This window comes from Crocuta crocuta, unplaced genomic scaffold (genome assembly GCF_008692635.1).
Source record: "Crocuta crocuta isolate KB4526 unplaced genomic scaffold, BGI_CrCroc_1.0 scaffold70, whole genome shotgun sequence".
NCBI lineage: Eukaryota > Metazoa > Chordata > Mammalia > Carnivora > Hyaenidae > Crocuta > Crocuta crocuta.
This window is the reverse complement of record NW_027528417.1, coordinates 16,714,653-16,730,008: the sequence shown is the minus strand read 5'-3', so window position 1 is coordinate 16,730,008 and position 15,356 is coordinate 16,714,653. Positions and strand designations below refer to the sequence as shown.

At 36.8% G+C, this 15,356-nt stretch overlaps 1 protein-coding gene across 1 annotated transcript in view; it reads left to right on the top strand.

Moving 5' to 3' along the window:
* VPS8 (VPS8 subunit of CORVET complex) overlaps positions 1-15,356 on the top strand; it is a 259,051-nt gene that overhangs the window by 159,195 nt on the left and 84,500 nt on the right. Inside the window, exons 37-39 of the mRNA XM_077754439.1 lie at positions 2,589-2,678; positions 6,976-7,018; positions 10,385-10,488. Coding sequence (XP_077610565.1) covers positions 2,589-2,678; positions 6,976-7,018; positions 10,385-10,488 — 237 coding nt within the window. The remainder of the gene's footprint in view (positions 1-2,588; positions 2,679-6,975; positions 7,019-10,384; positions 10,489-15,356) is intronic.

Sequence of the window (15,356 nt, the reverse complement as noted above, 5' to 3'; positions counted from 1 at the left end):
ACCCTCAATGCAGAGCCTGACACAGAACTCAAACTTATGAACTGTGAGATCATGAACTGAGCCAAAATCAAGAGTCAGACACTTAACCGACTGAGCCACCCAGGCGCCCTACATTTTAAACTTAATTTTTTCCACTGTGATGGGTATCATTGATTACTCATGACATTGAACATCTTTCCATATGTTTAATGACTTTTGATTTTTTTCTCTGAATTATCTGTTTATATCATTTGCCCATTTTTCTACTGAGCTTTTGCCCTTACTGACTTGTAAAAATTCTAATTTCTGCATCTCTAATCCTTTGCTGATTTTATGTGTTGGAGATGTCTTCTCCCAGTGTGTTGTGGCATGTTTTTTAATTTGTTTTTTAGTGACATCTATTTTAATTTATCAGTCTTTTCCTTTAAGATTTGAATTTTTGTGTGAGTCTTATTTCCTTTCTACTTTGATGGTATAAAAGATATCCTCTTATATGAGTTTTATAGCTTAGATTTTTACATTTAGGCCTTTAATCCATCTGGAATTTATTTTTGTAAACAGATCAAGGGAGGGATTTCTGTATATTTCCCCCCTGTGTATAACCAGTGGTCCATGTGGTATTTCTGGTGTCCTTTCCTCACTGATTCACAATGCCATACTGCTGTCTCCTGAACTCCCAGATATATGTGGATCTGTTTGTGGAATCTCTTCTGTTCATTTGGTCATGCCTTTCCTTTTACCATTACCATATATTTTAGTTAATACAGATTTACAAATAAGGCTTTGAAAGAAGAGTCTTCCCTCATTGTTTTTCTTTAAAATTCTATGTCTACTCTTAGGCTCTTACTATTTCATGTCAAATGAGGAATCATACTGTCAGCTTCCTTTAAAAGCAAAAAACAAAAAACAGGGGCATCTGGTCAGCTCAGTAGGTTAAGTGGCTGACTTTGGCTCAGGTCATGATCTCACGATACGTGGGTTCAAGCTCCATGTCAGACTCAGTGCTAATAGCTCAGAACCTGGAGCCTGCTGCTGATTCTGTGTGTCCCTCTCTCTCTCTGCCCCTCCCCTGCTCGTGCTCTGTCTCTGTCTTTCAAAAATAAACAAACATTTAAAAAAACTTATAACAACAACAAACTTCCAGCATTTTGATGAAATACATGCAGTGAATTTATAGGTTACTTCAGGGAAGGTTGACATCTTAAAATGTAGAGTCTTGACAGTCAGGAACATGGTTGTCTTTTTAGAAGGCTTTTATGTTCTTTAATGAGGTTTCAACAACTTTTATATGATATATAAAGTTCTTGCACATGTTATCTTAGATTTGTTCCTAGATACTTATACTTTTTGTTAACAATGTGGAAGGAAAGTTTTTGAAATGACATCTTTGTTGATTGCTGCTGCTGTATGTTATTAATTTTTATACATTGTTTTGTATCATAAAGAATCTGAAATCTTTCTTCATTCAAATAGTTTCTCGGTTTTTTAGTGATAGTATTATTTTTCAAGAATAATGATAGTTTTTCTTTTCTTTTACCTTTTCTTTCCTTTTTTTTTTTTACACATTTACACTGTTTTCTCTCTCACACCAGATGTCTAAGAGCTCCAGGATATTATTGAATAGAAACAGTGATAGTATGCATTCTTGCCTTGTTTCTGATTTTAAAGGGAATGTATCTAACATTTTACATTAAAGATGGTGTTTATTTTAAGATTTTGATAGATAATTTTTAATAAATAAAGAGAGTTCCATTCTCAGTTTGGGTAAGACTATTTTGTTTTTGCTAGGAATGGGTACTGCATTTTATCACATACTTTTTTCTGCATTTATTGAGATGATCACATTTTTCTCCTTTGAACCTTTTTATATGCTAATATATTATTTGTGCCTCTCTCTTTTCTCACTGCTAAGAAAGTTTTATTCTACTTTGTTAGTCTTTTCAAAGACTATTTTGGGGTTTGTTGAAACTCTGTATTGTTTCTCTATTGTTTCTTCTCAATAGCATTATTTTCTGCACTTACTACCTTTCATTTATCTTAGCTTACTTGGTATTTCTTTTTACTAATTAGAAACTCTTGGTTTATTGATTTTTACTAAGATCTCACTTATGTGTGGGGTGCCTGCGTGGCTCAGTTGGTTAAGCATCCAACTTCGGCTCAGGTCATGATCCCACAGTTGTAAGTTCGAGCCCCACATCAGGCTCTGCTGTCAGTTCAGAGCCTGGAGCCTGCTTGGGACAATGTGTTTCCTTCTCTCTGCCCCTCTCCCGCTCACACTCTGTCTCTCAAAAAAATAAATGTTAAAAATTTTTTTTAAAAAGATCTCACTTATGTGTATGTGTTACATTTTCTCCAGTGGAAATACTCAGTCAGGTAAATGACAGCCTTGAATTAAACCAGTGAAGAAAAAAGTGAATGAACATGGCTTAGTTAGAACTGTCTAGATGGGCGACTTCTAAGACTAGAAAGTCCAATATTTCATATTACACTGGAAAGTAATGTACTGCTGAGGTATGAATTCATTATTTACTGACATACTGTTTTCATCCTTAGTAGGATCATCTACACAAACAAGATTTGTGAGCAAAAATCTTGATCTTCTTTCCTAGATTACCCAGAAATATCAACTTCATGAAGTCACTGCCTATCTCTTAGAGAAAAAAGGAGATATTCATGGTGCCTTCTTAATAATGCTAAAGGTAATATTTTACCGTATTTGCTTTGTCATGTTTCATTTCAGTCCTCTATTCATCAGTCAGTCTTGTTTTGAGATACAATTGACATATAACATTATGTAAGTTTTCATCAATTTGTCTTAATTTCTTGTGTGTCAAAGTAAGTTGCAGACAGTACTACATTTTACCACTATTTTATCTTGACTAAAGTTTAGTCATTGACTAGAACTCAACATTTCTTTTTGGTATACTTCTAAGGTAATGTATATGTATACATTTACATTATACATTATGTATATGTATATATACATAATGTATAATAAAATGTACAAGTCTTAAATGCAACATGTACCAAGTTTTGACACATACGTAAAACTATATCCCTAGTCCGTAACAAGATAGAAAACATTAGCTTCATCAGTGAAATTTCCTTCATGTCTCTTGATACTCTTTCCCACTTTTGCCCCCACGGATAACCACTTTTCTGATTTTTTTTTTTTTCACTGTGAATTAGTTTTACTATTTTATGCATTCCTGGGGTCATCCAAACGTAGTCTTATATAATACTTCTTTCCAATAGTAGTCTTGTATAACTCTTCTTTTACATTTTTGAGATGTATCAGTAGTTTTTTTCCCTTTCATTGCTGAATAGTATTTAATTGTATGAATATACTGCTGTTCATCCATTCTCTTGACAGTTGACACCTGGGCTATTTCTAGTTTTTGGCTATAAGAATAAAGCTTCTATGATCACTTTTGTACATAACTGTTTTCATTTCCTGGAGTCAGTACCAAGGACTGGAATCACTGGGTCACAGGATAGGTATAGGTTTAGGTTTATAAGGTATTACAAGACCTCTTTCCAAAGTGGTTATTCCATTTTACATCCCCTATAATAATGTGTAAGAGTTTTTGTTGCTACACATTCCCACCAACAGTTGATGTTCTGTCACAAAAAAATTGTATCCATTTTTAAAATTGTTATAAAATACATATAACAAAAATTTACCATTTTGATGGTATTTTCACATTTTTGTGCAATTGTCACCACTTTCCATCTTTTTCAACTTAACTGAAACTCTGTTTCAGTTAAGTTGAAAAAAACAACTCTGCCCATTAAGCAATAATCTCCCCTTCTTCCCTCTCCCCATCCCCTGGCAGTCACCATTCTTTCCAACCCTATGAATTTGACTACTCTACCTCACATACATGGAATCACAAGTATTTGCCATTTTGTTTACATTAACCATAAAGTCTTAGAGATTTACCAATGTTGTAGCATGTGCCAGAATTTCATTCAGTTTTAAGGCTGAATACACTCTATTTTATGTATATACCAATTTTTGTTTATTTATTCATCCATTGGTGGACACTTGGGTTGCTTCTGCCTTTCAAACTTTGTGAATAACACTGCCATGAACATGGGTGTACAGATATCTTTTCAAGACCCTGCTTTCATTTTTTCTGGGCATATAACCAGAATGGAAATGCTGAATTAAATGATAATACTATTTTTAATTTTTAAAGAACTGCCATGCTGCTTTCCATAGTGGTTGAATGATTTTACATTCTTGACAGAAGTGCACAAGGTTTTTAATTTCTTTACATCTTCTCCAACACTTGTTATTTTCTGTTTTCTTTTTAGTAGCCATTCTAATGGGTGTGACTACTATGTAAGTTTTTAAATTATTGTTATCTAGCTAAGGACTAGATTAGGGATATCCTTTTCATAGAAAACAAAAGTTCCAGCAACATGGAGAAGAATGAAACTGGACCACTTTCTTACACCATACACAAAAGTAAATTCAAAATGAATGAAAGACCTAAATGTGAGACAGGAAACCATCAAAATGCTAGAGAAGAATACGAGCAGAAACCTCTTTGACTTCGGCTGCAACAACTTCTTACTAGACGTGTTTCAGGAGGCAAGGGAAACAGAAGCAAAAATGAACTACTGGAACCCCATCAAGATAAAAAAAAACAAAAAAACTTCTGCACAATGAAGGAAACAATCAACAAAACTAAAAGGCAGCTGACAGAATGGGAGAAGATATTTGCAAATGACATGTCAGGTAAAGGTTTAGTATTCAAAAAATATAAAGAACTTAGCAAAATCAACACCCAAAAAAACAAATGAGCCGGTAAAGAAGTGGCCAGAGGACATGAACAGACCCTTTTCCAAAGAAGACATCCAGATGCCTAACAGACACATGAAAAGATGCTCAACATCCCGCATCATCAGGGAAATACAAATCAAAACCACAATAAGATACCACCTTACCCCTGTCAGGATGGCTAAAATTAACAATTCAGGAAACAACAGATGTTGGCAAGGATGCAGAGAAAGGGGAACCCTCTTGCGTTGCTGGTGAGAACGCAAACTGATGCAGCCACTCTGGAAAACAGTATGGAGGTTCCTCAGAAAATTAGAAATAGACCTACCCTACAACCCAACAGTTGCACTACTAGATATTTATCCGAAGTATACAAAAATGCTGATTTGAAGGGGGCACATGCACACCAATGTTTATAGCAGTGCTATCCTATCAACAATAGCCAAATTATGGGAAGAACCCAAATGTCCATCGACTAATGAATGGATAAAGCAGATGTGGTATGTATATACACAATGGAATAATACTCGGTGACCAAAAAGAAGAAAATCTTGTCATTTGCAACAGTGTAGATGGAGCTAGAGTGTGTTATGCTAAGTGAAATGAGTCAGAGAAAGACAAATATCATATGATTTCACTCGTGTAGAATTTAAGAAACACAATAGATGAACATAAAGGAAAGGACAAATAAGATAAAAACAGAGCGGGGCAAACCATAGGAGACTCTTGAATACAGAGAATAAACTGAGGGTTGCTGGCAGGGAGGTGGGTGTTGGGATGGGCTAAACGGGTGATGGGCATTAAGGAAGACACTTGTTGAGATGAGAATTGGGTGTTATATGAAGTGATGAATCACAATTCTAGTCCTGAAATCAGTACTACACTATATGTTAACTAACTTAAATTTAAAAAAAAAAAAAAAATGGAGCAAGAAAAGGAAACAAAAATAATTTCCTTATTCCCTTCTAGTTTTTCTCTGGCTGTGTAATCTCAAAACAGGCCAGGAAGAATATTTCACAGAGAAGTTATCCCTACATCTCTTTTTTCCTTGCCATTTATTTGTTGAAGATACCATGAATCTAGTTTTAAAGGATAATTAAAAGTTTCCTGGCATGGATGGGGGAAAGAGAGGCAGGATATCCTTGAAGGGAATAACACCATCATTTACAAAGGCATGGGGAGTACAAAGAAATTCAAATGGCTAGGAGAGCAGCCAGCATCTTTACAAGGGCTCCACTTTCAGTGTATGGACAGGCTAGAAGCAAAGGCTGGGTGCAGATTTCGGAAGATTTTGTAGGACACGCTAAAGAATTAGGATTGACTCTGCTGTTCACACAAGATGAACTGAAAGTTTATAAGCAAAGGAACTGATAGGATGTTGTTTCATTAAGACTGCTCTAGTTACTGTAGGAAGGTGAGGGGCAGGTAGAAAAGGGGGAGGGTAGTCTTAGGGAGGAAGCCAAGAGCACTTACAAAGTTGTGTAGTGTGAGTGTGAATCTGTGAGGCTTGAGCTGGGGGCAGCGGTGGTGGTGGAGTGGGAAGAAGATTGGATTTGAGAACTTTGGGTCATTTGAATATAGTATGGAGGGCATAAGAGGACGTGGTTGATGACAGTTGTGTGATTTTTAGCTTTACCTTATTAGCCTGTAAGGGACCTCAAGAAAGAGCGAATGTGGAGTAGAAGGGATGTATTAAGGTCAGCCTCAGTGTATAGTAAGAAGCCTTGGGAATATCAGTTAATGCTTTCTAAGGATCCTGCTATTGGGTTAGAGCAGTGGACACCGCAATTGCATATTTAGAGGTATCACATTCAAGGCTGCGCCCTCTGCTATGGAGACAGTCTTGTATGTTCTTTGTTATTTCCTCTTACCCTTTTTTCTCATAGCCCAGTATGAATTTCATTCCCTTATGCAAAGCTTGGATAATTCTAACTCCTAATTACCCTGCTAGAGAATGTCCTTGATGACTGTATGGTGGTACAACAGGAGCAGAATGGGGCAGGATAAGTGACTCTTGATATTTTGGGGTCCCCTCCAGTAGTGCTAGTTGTGCTTTCTGTATACACAAGAATTCTCTTCTGAATGACAGTAAGGGACCATTCTTTATAACCTTGTTGTTTCTTTATAGTTCAAATATTTGTGGATTAGGTAACAGCGTTCCTCCTACCTCCTATGTTTTTGTTTTGTTTTCTGTTTTTACCTTCTAGAGACTACAAAGCAAACTTCAGGAGATAACACATCAAGATGAAAGTAAGTACCTGAGTATAATTTACAATTATTTCTTCCCTTGGACCCCCGTGTTTTAAAAGATGTTGTCTAACAAACTGCATTTTTAAAGTAATAATTACATTAATCTGTGTAAATAGTTTAACATTGAACTCAATTTTAGCTTGTTTTCAAGAGCTCATAATAGGAAATCATGTAAACCGTTGTGGCTTTGTGATGCCAATCATCAGCGGAGTTCAAAGTACAGAAAAGTAGGCACTTTTCACTGGTATTCATTTGTTCCTTTCTAGTGTATTCCTGTGCCAATTTTTGGTTATATGTAAATAAGGTGCATAACTAATGTCCTAAATATTACTGTAATGTACTAAGCAATAGCATATCAGAGCTTCTAATCAGATAGCCAATGTTTCTACACTGAATTTATATAATTTTTAGTACAAAGCAGTAAAACGTGACAGTGTAGAATCTTGAATAGCCTTGTCACAAATAGATACAAAATTCCCATTGTTTTTCTAGACGTTTGAGTAGGTTTAAAAAAATGTTTATTTCTTTTGAGAGAGAGAGCGCGCGCGCAACACTTCAGTTGCTTCCACCTTTTGCCCATTGTGAATAATACTTCTGTGAACGTTGGTGTATGAGTATCTTTTTCTTTGATTTCTTCTGGATATACACCTAGAAGTGGAATTGCCGGATTGAATGGTAATTCTATTTTTAATTTTTGAACAGCTGTTACACTTTTTTCTATAGTGACTGCATCATTTTACATTCCCATCAGCAGTGCACAAGGGGTCCAGTTTAATTCCTCACCAATACTTGCTATTTTCAGGGTTTTTGTTTTTTTTAAAGTTTACTTATTTATTCTGAGAGAGAGAAAATGCAAGTTGGGGAAGGGCAAAGAGAGAGGGAGAGAGAGAAACCCAAGCGGGTTCCATGCTGTCAGCACAGAGCCCCATATTGGCTTAGTTGCACAACCATGACGTCATGACCTTAGCTGATATCCAGAGTCGGATGCTTAACTGACTGAGTCACCCAGGTGCCCCTCTGTTTTCTTGATAGTAGCTATCCTCATGTGTGTGAAGTAGTAGCTCATTGTGGTTTTCAGTCCTAACTCTTCCAAAGTTCATTTGATAGATGATTTTTAGATGGTCCTACCTATTTTAACACATCAGGCTTGGAGCCCATGGCCTACACAATTTTAAAAACACTTCTACTCTAATTCTTTATAAATTACTTATCTGTGTTCTTTCTAGTTAGGTCCTAGGTGATAGAGTCTGTGTTGTAGTGGGGTCATTTGTTATTATACTGAATCTTTTTGGAACCTCAACATACAGTTGAGTGATTTTTCCATATTTAGTTCAGCAAAACATATGATAATTATTTCTGTACTGTTAGTCTCTGCTCAGTCAGATTATGTGAGATGTATTGCATTTATGAATTTTTCTTGTTAATAATTTTTGCAGACATTACATGAAAGATTGAGGGAAAAGTAAGAAGAATGTTTCCCTAAAATCACTACAATGGTTTGCAAGGGATATGTATAGAGAAGCTAGTTCTTTGAATTTTAGTGAAGATAAATTTCTCAATAATGGTCTCGTGTCCACTATTTACTTTCAGATTTAATATTTTTCTATGTGCTTAAGAATTTTGGAGGACTTGGTAATTGCAAGACATTGTGCTAGTTCCTGTGGGTTGTACACAGATGGCTAAAACATAGCCATCATCCAAAGAATTAGAGTCTTGTGAAGGAAACAGATATGTAAATGAAGACTTTGAATGCTGGGAAAAATCAAATGTTATAAAAGAGGTACAGTGAGGAATGGCAAAGAATTGTGAACATTAGGGAATGGTTTGTAACTGATGAATCAAAGATACTTTATGGAAGATATGACCTTTCAAGTAAGGCTGGAATGGTGAATAGAAGTTTGAATATGAAACTTGAATATGAATATGAAAGTGCTTGGTCAGGAACCTCAGCAGTAAGTGCTAGTGCAACAACGTAAGAGCAAGAAGGCAAAAACCTGAGCCAGATGGTAAACACAGTAGTGTTTCCTTAGGGTCAGAGGTTTACTTATGTTCTGTTTTTAAAAATTTGAAGTCTTTAATGATTTTTGTGGCTAGATCTGATGTATTTGACTATGACAGTATAAAAGAGGGAAGCAAGATTTGGAAGTCAGTAGTTTAATAATTAAGAGCCTGTTGCAGTAGTGACCATGAGGTGAAGAGAGCTACAGGGCAGAAGTCACGGGCACATGAGGGCACAAAAGTAGAATCAGCAAAAGTGGCAATTTATTTGGACATGTGGGTGAAGGGGGGTGGAACATCAGAGATGATGGGGATTTATAAACGGACTTAGAGATGATGGTTTTGTTAATTTAGTTTGGGAAGGGAGAGGAGCAGATTTGAAGTGAGAAAAATTGGTTGAGTTTTGCACATAGTAGTTCAAGGTGGTTGCAGTCATCAATTAAGATAGTCTGTCAAAAATTCACCCTGCAGATTATGAAAGGAGTAAGGGCTAGAGGTGCATGTTCAATAGTTATTAGCGGGGCACCCGGGTGGCTCAGTTGGTTAAGTGTTTGACTCTTGATTTCGCCTCAGGTCATGATCTCACGGTTTGTGAATTCTGCACTGTCAATGCAGAGCCTGCTTAGGATTCTCTCCCCTCTCTTTTTGCCCCTCCCTCACTTGTGATGGCTCTCTCTCTTTCTCAAAATAAATAAACTTAAAGAAAAGTTATAAGCAAGGACCTGAGTGTTGAAACCATCAGAGGGTCTGAAGTTACTGAAAGATGAAAAGGAAAGGGCCTAAGATGTTAAACCGACATTTAAGAAATCAAGGGAAGGGCTACCTGACTGGCTCAGTTGGTAAAGCCAGACTCTTGGTTTCTGCTCTGTCATGATCTCACAGTTAGTGAGTTCGAGCCCCATGTTGACAGGCTATGTGCCACCAGCACAGAGCCTGCTTGGGATTCTCTTTCTCCCTCCATATCCCTTCCCCACTCACGTGCATGGACTCTCTCTCTCAGGATAAATAAATAAACAAACAAAGGGAAGAAGAAATGGTAGGGCAAGAAAGGTGAAAGGTAATCTTTCCACTAACCGACAAACAGAGGATTGGGTCTTTTCAATACCTAAAGCATATTAAAATGTGAGGTATAATGTGCTTTATATGTGCTGTGAATGTCAGATGTTTCCATGGAAAACACCTGTTGCACTAAATTGTCCGTTTTTTAACCTACTAAGCTTTGGTATCATTTTTACGGAAGATAAGAATGGTATTATATAAGAATTATATAACGGGCTATGCAAAGAAAAATCGTTTAATTTTCTCCAGAAGCTCTGAGATTATCAGTAATATATCCTTAAGTGTTGTTCACAATTTTTCTGAATCTAGAAGCCAAAGAGGATCTCTCATTGAAGGAGGTTGAAGATACCATGGTAGAGACAATTGCCCTTTGCCAGAGAAATTCACACAATTTGAACCAGCAGCAACGAGAGGTAGGAGAATGACTATGTAGGCGTATAAAAGTCTGTTTTGGTCTGAAACTAGGAATTCATTCTTTTTTTCCTGCCCTCTCAGCCACCTGAGTTTAATTCAGCTGGATTTTAATCACTCTTTAGTGCTCCCGTGAGTACAAGCTGCCTAAAGTTATTAAGAGGAGTGCCTGTCCTCTTTGTTCTCACAAAAAGCTTTATAGTCCTAGATCTGGCTGTGCTGCAGAATTTAGGTGCATGAATACGAGATGTCCTTGTTCTCTTTGGACTGAGATTTTGTGTATTCTGTCTAGTGATACTGTTGGATGTGTCCTCATTTATCATCTCTTCTATTCCCCTGTGGTGGAAAGTGAGCATGAGGAAATGGAGGGAAACCATCCAGGGACGCAAAGAAAGCTGGAAAAGGTCAGAGAAGGCTGCAATACAGTTTCACAGCCTTGGATGCACATTATAGTCACTCAGGGAGCTTTGAAAAATCCTGGCACGGAGGCTGCACCCCATTTCAAGTAAATTAAAGTCTCTGGATTGGGACCCAGTTGTCCATGTGCTTTAAAGCTTCCCACGCGATTGCACCGTATAGCCAAGGTTGGAGCCATTGCCATAACAGATTCCAGACTGCCACAAGGAAGAGCACACAGCGGAAGGAGGTGTAGTTGAGCACCTGGTGCAGGTGGGAGTTACAGCAGCGAAGCAGAAACGTAAGGGGGTGAGATGTGACTTGACAGCCACATTCTGCTGCAGTTTTAAGAAGTTAAGTTACAGTGTGGTGTCGTAACTCCTCTGTGCCTGCCCTCCAGGCTGCATGACTTGACACCACCTAGCTCCTTTCTTCTGCCGGCTTTCTGACATATGAAGTAGGATAAATTTTTTATGTATGTTTAGCCATACGTGTTATAATGAAAGTAATAAACTTACTTTTGTTTTCTGTTCTTATGGGTTGGGTAAATTTCTACTTTGCATTTTGTCGAGGATTTTTTAATGAGGCCATAAATTTTGAAAACCTTTTAGAAGATAAATTGTGTCTAACAAACACATTTACATAATAGATATGATTTTTTTATTAAAAAAATTTTTTATGTGATATGATACACACTCTTTTTTTTTTCTTAAGGTTTATTTATTTTGAGAGAGAGAGAGAACAAGTGAACTTGTGTGCAAGCAGGGAAGGGGCAGAGAGGAGAGAGAGAATTCCAAACAGGCTCCACACTGTCAACACAGAGCCTGATGTGGGGCACCAACTAACAGGTCATGAGATCAAGACCTGAGCCAAAACCAACAATTGGACACTCAGCCAACTGAGCCATGAAGGAGCCCCAGTGCTTACCATTTAAAAAATCCTACAATACAGGGGTGCCTGGGTGGCTCAGTCAGTTAAGCGTCCGGCTTCAGCTCAGGTCATGATCTCGCGGTTTGTGGGTTGAGCCCCACGTCGGTCTCTGTGCTGACAGCTAGCTCAGAGCCTGGAGCCTGCTTCAGATTCTGTGTCTCCCTCTCTCTCTGACCCTCCCCTCCTCACACTGTCTCTCTCTCTCAAAAATAAATAAAACATTAAAAAAATAAAATTAAAGAAATCCTGCAATACAGAAATTTACATGGAAGAATATATTTTTAAAAAATTACCCTGTAAGGTCACCTGGGTGGCTCCATTGGTTCAGTGTCTGACTCTTGGTTTTGCCTCTGGTCACGATCTCTCGGTTCGGGAGTAGGAGCCCTGAGTGAGTCAGCCTCTGTGCTGATAGTGCTGAGTGTGCTTAGGATTCTCTTTCTCTCCCTCTATTTCTGACCCTCCCACTCCCTTGCTCCTGCTCTCTTTCTCTCAAAGTAAGTAAACTTTAACAAAAAATTACCCTATTAAAATCCTACCACCCAGAAATAACCCTCATTATCATTTAATGATGACCATCAGTCTAGATATTTTTATCTGCCTAGGTTAACATGATTTTAGAAAAATTGGATCAGGTAATACTTGCTTTACAAATAAAAACAATATTCAACTCATTGAGGAAGCTTATATAAAACCGAGGACTTTCTGAATTTCAAATAAAATATTTCTGCACTATGATATCTCTTAATAAATATCACCACAGCTTTGAAAAAAAATAACGACTGCAATAGATTGGAATTACTTTGTTTATAATTATATTTCAGTTCTTATAAGATCTGTGATGCCAAGCCAGTAAGGAAATTTGTATGAACTCAGGCTTGCTCCAACCTCTCTTCTCCATCCCTCTTCATTTTAAGAAATTATGTTATTTTACCTCATTAGGGCGAGTAACACATTCTTTTTGTATCCAAAATTACCATAAATTGTTTCATCTTTTTAAAATGGATGATGGGCTTTACACCAGCCCTTTTTGCCATGATTTTTCCATTCCTAAAGTTTTTATTTTCATTTTTCTTATGGTTAGCTGGCTCTATTTGGACATGGTTATATTTTGGTAGAGAAACATAATAGGGTAGAATTCATAAAGGCATGTTCATACATACTTAATCCTAAGTTTTGTTCACTTTTCAACCTTCCCATCTCCAATATCTATTTGATACCCTTGCATCCTCTCATGGACAATTTAAGCAAAAAGGATAATTATGTCCTATAAGTAGGGCTATTTAGGTTCACATAAGCTGAAAATATGTCCAGAGTCACATATATTAATGGTAGAATTAGTTATAAAAATCCATGCCTCCAGAACTCTAAGGGATTATTCTGACTCTGTTTGAACTCCGTATCTCTTAATCAGATAGGAACAATGCTTCCTTTGATGTGGCAAAAGGAAAAATCTTTTTTTTGTCTGAGTTGGAATTTGTTTTAATAAAGATGCTAGATGTTAGACTTCTTATCCTTTGAAATTTTCACTTCTGTAAGACTATTATTATATCATTCAACTGGCTGCCTGTAAGAAAAGTCTGTCTCTCTTTGTCTTAGGCACACACACACACACGCACACACCTTTACTTCTGAACAGGTTTTAGGACAACAACAAAAATATTTGAATGTTAATTTCTTGTCTGAAAAATGCCAGACTGATTTTATGTAATACCAAAACAGTAAGTTTGGGGGATTTTAATGGTTGGTTGCCTTGATTCTCTTTGTTTTGTTTTTATTTTGTTTTTGGAGAGAGGGAGAACAAAAGCTGTTGCCATAGACCCTAAACTAACTAGAAAGTTTGAAGTACTCAAAAGTTTAATAATGGACTGTTTGTAATATCTCTTTCAAAAAGTTGTCAGCACAAGATTTAATGTTATGAGTATTTTGTCCTTTCTCAAGTTGAATCTCTACCTGTCCTACGTTTGTTTATCTGTTTACAGGGCTGCCTTGATATACATGTAATAAAGAGTCTGGCTTTGTTATGCATATAATTCCCTGAAAAGAAAGCGGTTTATTACATAACAAAGGAATTCAGGTTTAGTTGTGTTGTGCTTAGGGGATGGTTCATGTGGAGATTTAATTAAAGTAGAATAACTTCTCGAAGTAGGGTGTGAACACATTTCATGGCTGTTAACTCTACAACCATCCGTCCCCCAGTCTGCCATTTATAGTCATGCAACAACTAATCTTTACAAAGGTATTTCTTCGAAATTGTCTGGATTAAATAAGAAAATTTAAAAATCAAATTTATAAACATAATAAATATAAAAAACAAAAGGTAAAAATTTTGCCATATACAATTAAGTTACACAATTAAAATACACAGAAACAAACGATGTGGTTATAAAAACAAGTTAAAATAGGCAACTAGAAGGTAAGCTAAATAAAGCAATCTTAGAATAAAGTATAAGGAAAAGTTCATGAGTACTACATAAAATAAATTAAAATTTCAATAAAATAAAAAGTTGCCAATATACAGTATGTTAAAACCAGTATCTTAAGGACTGGAATACATGAAAAGTCATCAGTATAAAATCTTAGCTCTTCAGTAGAGCTCTTCAGTTGGGAGGTCACCCAGTAGAAAAGTTGCTGTACTCTTAGCCTGTCACCTTTGCCTTAAGGGGCTCCCCATCTCCACTGCCATAGGACTTGTACAGTGTCAGAAGGGGTGGGGTGTGCAGAACATTTCCCTTCTGTATTTACAGAGCTTCCTAGAGCCACCCTTGTTCTGCTCTGACCTTATGATTCCCTGATGTTTGCAGGGATGGGTTCCTCCCAAGACATAGAGTTAAAACCTTTGTAAATGATTATCCAACAGGAAGCCATATTCAAAGTTCTGAAATGTTTTAGTTTGATTTTTGATGATAAAGATTTTTCCCAAGGCTTAGGAAAACACTGAATTTGGAGTCAGAGCACCAATTTACTGACAGTGTGATCTTTGGCATATTTCTAAATTTCAATTTCTTATTTCAAGTGAAGGTCATGCTTACTGTCTAAGGCTATCAGGAGACTGAAATGGAACAAACTGTGTAAATCATTTAATAGGGGACCCAACATAATAGGAATAAATAAATGATGACCTATTTATCTCCTGATGTGATTGGAAATGTTAATTGAAATAATACTAACTTCTACTTCTTGGTCAATGATGATTAAGGAAATACAAAATAATGCTTGAGAGAGAAAACTTTGAATAACCTTTATTCATTTATCTTGCTTGACATCACTAAAGAGAAATGGTAAGGGAGATGAGGTAGTGGAGGGGACAGTTCTCTGTTCTCTCCTGCAGTACATAGGGTTATTTAGACTTGGTCAGTGATGCTTTTCTAGCACACTATGCAAGAACCTGATAGGAGGCTCTGCCCTGTCTCCTTTGAACCTGCCTTATCCTGAGACACAGGAGACTATATATAGTTCAAAGGTCTAGACTGACTGACTTCAGTTTATTTTACCAGGGTGCATGGTAAAGACATCTGTTGGAGCTGTGGTCATTGCTTCTTAATGT